Raw genomic sequence first — 9,227 nt, 5'->3', positions numbered from 1 at the left:
ACGAGAATTATCTTTGTCTTGCCTGTACTTTGAGAGGGATTTTTATCTGTGCGTAGCTTTGATAAATGCGGATTGGATCCCGATGACCATACTGATGGATCCGGTTCCTGGGTACCACGGTTTGATCTATGCATCACATTTCCACAATTATGGTTTTGGTTTTAGTGGCTATCCTGGTTATTTAGAACTTAGTGTCCATCTCATGGATCACACAGCAGGTTCAGTTTGCATACCTCATTGTATGTAGGTCAGATTATGGAGTGCATGTAATGCTAATAAGCAGGTTCAATTCACAGTCATTTGTTTATGGAGTACCTGTAAAACTAATAGGCAGGTTCAATTCGCAGACATCATTTGTGTCCAAGGTAGAAACTAGAGAAGATAGTCGCAACCGAAAGCATTAGTAGCACGCGTGCACAGTGGGATATAATGGCCTATCCATCGTGATGCCAGTTAAGACTGAACCTGGCTCAAGCATTTGTATCTGGTGAGCAAGCTATGGTGGCAAAACTTCGTGCAAAACAATCCGTAACCAATTGCAGGAAGCTCCCCAGCAAACACTTCGGGCAGCATGAAGGTATCCCTTCGTAAATTAACTTACCAATACATTGGGTTCCCAACGTGTGTATATATTTGTGTTAAATACAAATGTGGCAAACAATTAGACACTCCAACAATCTCAGTCAGTTCCACAGGACGCTCCATAGCAAGTTGACAACTTGTATTTTGCAAACCAGTCGTCCAACTGCGTTGCATTCTGGTAGACCAAGCCTCTATCGCATCAACTTATGTACTACTGTTGCAAAGCATCTGGGTGTTTCTTCATTCAGTCCAAGCTTCTCATGGGAAACATACTTTCGACATCAAATAACCTAAAGCTCCCTCTGAAGCGAAGATTGATGGGAATAATACACTTTGGTTGCTTAAGCCACTTAATTTACATGTTCCGAATACAGGAAGACAAAACCTTATTTATTATGGACGTGTCATTGTTCACCAATGATTAATCTCCTGCCTTAGTTCTTTCTCCAAGGTCTAGGATCTCTTAGGGGTAAAGAACCAACCGGACTGTTGAAGGGTGTATAAGTTAATCAGCACTTTGGAGCATCAAAGTACATTAACAATGGAAAATCCAGTGATCAAAGAAAACCAGTGTCTTTGTTTGATCTGATTGTTGCATGTCATAGCCTGCCACACCATTATCAGATTTGGCCAGGAGACCGAACAATACTTATGACTGCATATTCACTCCCCAAACAGAAGGATGAAAGATATACATTCCATTTTCAAGAGCGGTTGGACTTTCAAGAACTGCCAACATTTTACAAGGTTTGGGTTTCCTAGTGCAGATCCTCGTAAGTCTTCATGCAAGGGCACATAGACATTCAACTCAGGGTGAGACTCAACCATGCGAAAGCTAAATAAATAAGCTTTGCTGCAATAGCACCGAGTAATTGCTGTAGTCAAAGCACAATTTCGACAAGCCACAATCTGGGTTCTCGATTGCATTCAAGGTTGATCTTTAAGCACTGGACACGTGCCAAAACCTACCAACCAATTGACTGCATACGTTATTATCGTGGCATAAAGACGATCTCAGAATACCTACAAGATGATGGGTGTCCTAAATAGTTCCTGCATAACAAGTGAAGTCCAAAGGAAATCTCTCCACTGAATGTTGGCACAGTAGGTAGGGTGCATGTGTGCATGTGAAGGTCCAGATAAAGCAAGATTTGAGCTACAATGGTCAGTCAAGAGACCCTATGCAACAGTTGGTTGGCTTAGTTAGTTGTTGGTGAGTAACTAAAACACAACTTCAATCTCTGTTGCTGCCACTTTGTAGATGGCTTGATAACGATAATAACAATGTTTGTCTCCCATGAGAAGCCTCACAACACATGGCCATACCATGAGTCATAAGTCATTTTCACGGGGTCGTACATAACAAGACCCATGAAATGTGGTGGGCCACACTACTACATGATTTGAGAGTAAGTAATAAAAGAGGGTCATGGTGTCCACTTGCACGACCCATGCATCTGGACAAAGAAACATTTCAAAACTATATGCAAGAAACCATCACACACTGCTGCCTACCTTTCTGTCGACCGCAAAGTGTACCTTGGGATCTCACACGTAATCTCTCACTATAACAGAAGCACAATCATAGCTTCTTGAGGGGGGGGAAATCGGGCAGTCCAAGTGTTATCACACTGACAATTTGTCCAAGTGTTATCACACTGACAAGTGTTATCTCATATAAGCCTTGCCCTGTGATTCAACTTCATCTCCCCAAACACAAAATTGTCATGTGCTTTCCTGTACACAAAATTTTACTAGCACGCATTTGACACCACAATACTTTAGCAAAACTTGAGGAATGAACCATAGCTGGTAAGCCAGGCTCTGAAAACTTGGTCCGTATGTATTTGCATCCAATCATAGAATGATAGCATATGCTCTGCAAAACAAACATATCACACGTAATACATCATTACCAGTAACTAGAAAAGAATGGCTACTGAAAGTAACATGTTTTGTGATCATTCTTTAGTAAGAGAAAGGGTGCAATCGATCAGCTTTACCTAAAGAAAAACTGGCCTCCCCTTTCTCAAACCTGAGTCAGTCAAAGACTGGATACATCCTGCACAAAAATATCCCCAGATGGCAATCAAACAGAAGCAAAGAACCATACAGATATGAAAGAACATCAAGAAGTGCACCTACTTTGGTTTTGAAAACCTTCCTGACCTGCAAAATAAAGGCCTTAAGTCTCCAAGTACAATTAGCTAACTCCGCTATCCGAGCTTCCCTTTGACAGTTCATCTTCTAGAGGCGCAGACACTGCCAAAAGCCCTGCTAATAATCTTAAAACTTCCACTGTATCATCAAGAAAATATTTGGCCTTGCTAGGCTTTCGTCCCACCGTGCAAGCAAACACCTCAGCATTAGGCACATGAGGTGGCATGGCCATGGCAGCCTCAATGCTTCCAAACATGTCCTCATCAGACCTATCATCACCTATACACAAGACAAAATCTGGAGGCACGTTGCGATCTGCCAATGCTGCCAAGAGCTGTTCCACGATGACCCCTTTACTCACACCCTAACCAGAAGAAATTGAAAAACCCATATCATCACAATGCATTGACCTTCAAATAAGACCATTTATGCAGTTTGAAGATAGAACATCTATACCTGTGGTTTTACTTCAACAATTTGTTGGCCACTCTTCACAGAAACAGGTTCGTTTGCAAGGACACTCTCAAGGTGATCTAGAAGTTCCTTTGCCTGCCCAAAACCAAAATCGGGATCTGCATCTTGATAATGCCATACCAGGGCGCTCTCCTTCACCTCAATGTATGATCCATCAGTGCTTTCTGTATACAGATTCATCACAGGAGTTACAACATCTTTCCAGCTGAAGTCTGTAACTGAAATAGGTGTCTCCCATTGTGCATCCTTATACCATCTGCACACTCCACAGAGGAAGGCCAGCTATTAGAGCAAAAGTACAGTTACATATGAAACCTCAAACAATGGAAAAGGAAGATTTAACCACCTGTAGAAGAATCCATGCTCTGCTGCAATGCCAAGCTTTTCACAGGTAGAAAACCATTCGCTCAAAGGCTCCCGGCCCCTCCCACTGACAATGAACACCGTGTTCTGCTCATCGGAGCAGAGTTTGTTCAAAACCGTTAGTGCCTCTTTGCTAGGAGTCTTATTGATAGAAGCTTGAGGCATCATCGTTCCATCATAATCAAGAAGAATTGCACGACTGGTCGCTTTTATGTATGCTGATGCAATGTGCTCATTAAGAAGGAGTTTCTGAAAGTGAGGGTCAAGGGCCACCACTCTGAAGCTAAGTCCAAAGCCTAATCCATAACAAAGCCACTGAGAATGATCCCTGCAGGACCTCTCCAAGTCTCCGACACAGCTCTGAGCCCAGTATGCCACATCATGAGTGCTGACATATTTATAATGCTTTTCATGTCTCATCTGTTTTTCAGCCTCTGGCATGGTTAAGGCAGAGTTCATGGCCTCTGCAACAGCCTCTATATTCCAAGGATTTACCCTTATGGCTCCACTCAGAGATGGAGAACAGCCAATGAACTCAGACACAATCAGCATGCTCTTATTTGCTGGCATGTCATGTCCAGCAACCCCCTGCCTGCAGACGATGTACTCATAGGGGATGAGATTCATGCCATCTCGGACAGCCGTAACAATGCAGCATTCAGCAACGCTGTAGTATGCAATCCTCTCATACAAGGGCACATACCGTTCCTCAATTAAAACTACAGGTTTGTAACCCTCGTACCCAAACTCTGTATTCATCCTTGTTACAGCAGACTCCACTTCCATCTTGACCTCTTTCACATCCTTTCCTCGGCCTCTTGCGGGGTTTACAATCTGTACAAGCACGACCTTGCCTACCCACTTTGGATGTTGCCTCAGAAGCTGTTCCAATGCTAACAATTTCAAACTGATGCCTTTGAAGATATCCATGTCATCAACTCCTAACAGCACAATCTTGCCTTCAAACTCCACCTTTAGTTCTGCAATCCTCTTATCAGTTTCGGCCAGTTTCAGCCCGTCCTGCAGTTGACCCATGTGTATGCCTACAGGCATTATCTTGATGCCGACAGTTCTTCCATAATACTCCAAACCTATGTATCCTCTTTTGGATTCATATTCCAGGCCCAGCATCCTGCTACAGCATGAGAGAAAATGCCGAGCATAGTCAAAAGTGTGGAAGCCGATCAAATCAGAATTCAGGAGGCCTCTGAGGATCTCCTCTCGAACAGGGAGGGTGCGGAAGATCTCGGAGGAAGGGAAGGGGCTATGGAGGAAGAAGCCGAGCCTAATCTTGTTGAACTTCTTGCGCAGGAAGGTTGGGAGCACCATGAGGTGATAGTCATGCACCCAGACGAAGTCATCGTCGGGGCTGATGACCTGCATGACCTTGTCAGCAAACATTCTGTTAGCGGTGATGTAGGCTTGCCAGAGGGAGCGATCGAATCGCCCGCCGTGGTTGGGCGTGAGGGGAAGCATATAATGGAAATGGGGCCAGAGCTGCTGTTTGCAGAAGCCGAGGTAGAACATTTCTCTAAGGAGGGGGGGAAGGAAGACGGGGACGCACTTGAAGTTATCGAGCAGCGAGGCGAAGACATCCTCCTGTTCGCTAGAGTGGACCTGGACGTTGAGGCAGCCGATGTAGATGACATCCATGTCCAGGGGCAGGCCATCCTTGAGCTGCAGGAGGAGGGCGTCGCGGTCCCAGGAGAAGGACCATCCGAGGTTGTCAGGGCTGCGGTTGGCCTTGAGAGGGAGGAAGTGTGCGACGACAATGATGCGATCCTGCGAGACGGAGGAGGTGATGTCGGAGGCGATGCTGTTGGTGGTGATGCGGTCGTCGCCGCAGGGGGCGGGGGCGGGGTCGGGGGTGGCGGCCGCGGCCCAGGCAGTGGCGATGCCGGGCGACGAGAGGACACGCGGGAGCTGCTTCTGGGAGGCGGGAAGGCCCGCGGCCACTGCGGCCAGGTCGGTGAGATTGGCGTACGAATGGGAGACCATGCTGGGCAGCTGGGCTCAGGTGAGCGCGAGAGGGTGCAGAATTGGCTTTTGGCTGCAGCAGCTCCGTGCCCCAAGTCAGAACAGGACGGTATATTTGTTCTAAACTCGCTGGCTGGAGGGAAGAAGAAGAAGGTGGGCAACAACTGCAAGAATGGAAGCGAAACGGCGAAAGATGAGGGGTGTGGGAGATGATCGATAGAAGAGAGAAAGAGAGAGGCGGGCCTGCCTTCAACCGCCCTCTCTCTCTCTCTCACAGATTATGATGGGATGATGATGGTGATGGTGATGAAGAAGAAGAAGAAGAGGGGGTGGGGCAAGAGGAACGAACCTACTCCTACTACTGCTACTGCTGCTGCTGCCGCTGCACAGACAAACACACGGCACAGACACAGACTCAGAGAGAGAGAGAGAGAGAGATCTTTTCTTTACTTCTCCCGCAAGAGACATGTTTACGTTCCCATAATAACACACCTCCGCCCCCGCCCCTATCACAGCAGGCCCTTATCCGCTTATCTATTCTTCCCCTCCCGAGTCCCCTCCCCCCGCCCTTTGTCCTTTCTCGTTGCACAGTCCCCCAGTCGCTTGTTCAATGTGTCGTGCTAATGCTAGACTTCTTTGCACTCGTTCACACGACTCCACCCCCCCTTGACTACTAAATCCTACGATCCATTAGCTTTGGACCCACCCAGTGACAGCTGCCATCGTTGTTGTTCATGGAAACAGAGCTGTCTGGGTAAATACCCTTAGTACTCTCCTTGGCCCTCTTTTGTGTCATCACAGAAGATGTTATGAAAGACTTTTTGATTGCCACCTTTCAACTCACGAAAGTTGCCACATGGACTATGGTGCACCCATATCCTATGTAATCTCCACTATGCACCCTTGACATTACAACAAGGACATATCACATGACCTTTGCTAGGGTCTACACTTGCCCCTCACTATCATCCATTTCGCAAGCATTTGTTGGAGGATTTGTTCTTACTTGAGCCCACTCTTAGTGATTAAAGTCCCCAGTCAATTGACTTAGTGTACATTCATCAATATAGTAAATGGGTATTTCAATCCAAACCAGTATACTTATGTTATGCATTGGGCTTAACAAAATGTGGAAATAAACAGTCACTTTCACCTTCTAAGCCTCAAAACTCAATGGAGGAGCTTTTCTTATACATGCCTTGACCTTACACCATTAGTACACTTTCTTTCCAAACCAATCTCGTGCCCTTTCTTGTCAATGGCTTTTGTTTCTAATGTTTGCACCTTCAATGGCAAGCTAGATTTATGATTGATGATATCTTATAAGAAAAAAATTATTTTATTTACCTAACTTCATGACATTACAATGAATCCATGTAGGATACTCTCTCAATTGGTGTTACCGCTTACAGCAAATCCAACTTCAAATTTGGAGTGGTCCAAGCAATATATGTAAACATGTCCTCAAACCTTCCAAGGAGGAGAGCAAAAATATAAAGCTTTTAGCTCTTATATTTTAAAAATGTGAAAAGGTAGGAGGAAGTTGAGGAGGAGGAGAAATAGTACAAGCGAGTCTTTCTCATCTCATCCAATGTTCCATCCCTTAGTTCTACACTATCTATGATCTCTTTACAACCCTATCTTGCTAATTTTCATGAGTCACCTATCTATCTCCATAAAAATTGATAGAGAGAACTCCAATATTGATCAGCATGTGGTAGGCTTCTCTCTCTCTCTCTTTTCGTAATCTCTCTCTCTCTCTCTCTCTCTCTCTCTCTCTCTCTCTCTCTCTCTCTCTCTCTCTCTCTCTCTCTCTCTCTCTCTCTCTCTCTCTCTCTCTCTCTCTCTCAAGGAAGATAGGTGGCTTAAGGCGAAATTTTTTGCATTCTAGAAGTTTAGATGTATCATTGTTGAATGCAACACTTCAACCCATGTCTACACGTAACCCATATGTTGTAAATTTGTTCATGATGAGTAAGCTCCATAGACACACCTCAATAGCTTTATCTTCAACAAGTGTGATAATAGATATCTCCTCTTGCACATCTTGGTGCTTTTGTGTCCCACATGTATCTAGGACAAGTGTCCCTTTTTCTTCTTAGCATGGCTTGTGTGGTGGTCTTGTTAGTATCTTCACATGGTTTGTGTTTCTTTCACTTAGATATGGTGGATCTTTGAGACAAACATATAAAATTTCTATTTACGTGGATGGGTTCTGCTCTTCTTTTGCAACAGCCTATTCTTTGTAGACATTGGGCTAGGTCTACCAACATTTGGCTTAGTGCTAACATAAGTAAAAGCAACCTTCTAGTACATGAATATTGTTATACACATTTTATTTATTAAGATTGTGGTGAAACAACTAAAGTTATTTAATCTTTCTCTAATATTAGCTTTAAATTTGGACAATGGTTTATAATTAGCTCATGTATTCTTAGGATTCGTGCTTTCTCTATCAAAGTGTGAAAAATAATATTCCCTAATTAAAAGTGATATTTGTATTCTGTAATCGAGCATATTGGATGATTTAATCTTTATTTTGGTACTAAAGCTCCATGTATTGTGTTGTCGCTTCTAGTTGTAGACTTTAATGTCAAGTTTTAGAACATTTTCAATTACTTAGTATCACCATAGGTGCACCTAAAATGACCATCCAACAAGTAGATTATGGTGCCTCAAATATAATTACACTACTAAATTTTGGTATTTAAAAATGCACATTTATTTTCTTAAGTAATTTATGTTATAATACAAAAGAAAAGTACGCACACATGCACACACACAGAGGAGTGAGAGAACATGAACTATGCCATTCAAAACCTTAAAAGTGATAGTCAAAATGCTAATGAGAAGGGTAAATTTTTTCATGAACTTCAATAAAAGGATGTGAAGATGAAATAAGACTCCATGGAATGTGAGCTTTCTCATCTGAAGTTGTTGAATAAAGTGATCGATTCGACTTATTAAAACAAATGGTTTGCTAGGCCCATAAACTTTGAAAAATAAAGATATATAGCCACCCACCAAGTAAAAATCCACTAAATAATTTCTCAACTAGGGGATAAATATCTACCACACATCTACACATTAACCGAATCATTTGCAACTGTAGGTCATGTGAGAATGAATAAATTCATTCATTTCAACCATAATATAAATATAACTTATGAAAGTAAGAAACGCAACGATAAAAATCAATTGTTAAGAATACTTGAAAGCATTTTGATGGGAGAATGCATACTTCAAACCATGTAGACATATCAACCAATTGATGTGTACCTTATGGAATTAACTACCAATGGTATAACCAACCTTTACACTAACAAGTGTCAAACAACTAGAAAGGATAAGTGTACGCATCACACTACTTAGCGAAGCATCATTTAAGTCTTGAGAACGTACCTTGCATTAAAGAAGAACCATTTAAGACACTTGGCGCTTCAACGACATACACAATGGAGAACCATTTAAGACACTTGCCCCTTCGATGACATACACAATGGAGAACCATTTAAGGTGCTCATCCCCTTATGTAGGTGTTTATTGGCAATAGTAACATAAATAATGATCTTATTCATAGTATCATATATTCAAATTGTTAGAGAAAACAATTTGCACCCAATCAAATTGCACTTGGTAAAGTCCACGAATACCGCTCCATCAGCAACAGC

The 9,227-nt window shown here is 43.0% G+C and overlaps 1 protein-coding gene across 2 annotated transcripts; it reads right to left on the bottom strand.

Moving 5' to 3' along the window:
- Positions 1-638: 638 nt before the first annotated feature.
- LOC148026341 (alpha,alpha-trehalose-phosphate synthase [UDP-forming] 5-like) lies at positions 639-6,066 on the bottom strand. Of its 2 annotated transcripts, none has more exons than XM_087690760.1 (5): positions 3,563-6,066; positions 3,199-3,472; positions 2,728-3,106; positions 2,586-2,644; positions 639-2,461 (listed from the first exon to the last, which is right to left on the bottom strand). In XM_087690760.1, the coding sequence occupies exons 1-3, from the start codon at positions 5,575-5,577 to the stop codon at positions 2,786-2,788; spliced, it is 2,610 nt and encodes an 869-aa protein (XP_087546886.1). In that variant the 5' UTR covers positions 5,578-6,066; the 3' UTR covers positions 639-2,461; positions 2,586-2,644; positions 2,728-2,785. The 2 variants fall into 2 exon arrangements, with proteins under 2 accessions (XP_087546886.1, XP_087546885.1); XM_087690759.1 differs by having other exon boundaries at positions 641-2,461; positions 2,752-3,106.
- Between the last annotated feature and the right edge of the window lie 3,161 nt (positions 6,067-9,227).

This window comes from Lygodium microphyllum, chromosome 13 (assembly GCF_053477565.2).
Source record: "Lygodium microphyllum isolate KBCC chromosome 13, Lygodium_microphyllum_v1.1.10, whole genome shotgun sequence".
Taxonomy (NCBI): Eukaryota; Viridiplantae; Streptophyta; class Polypodiopsida; order Schizaeales; family Lygodiaceae; genus Lygodium; species Lygodium microphyllum.
This window is presented reverse-complemented; position numbering and strand designations above follow the sequence as displayed.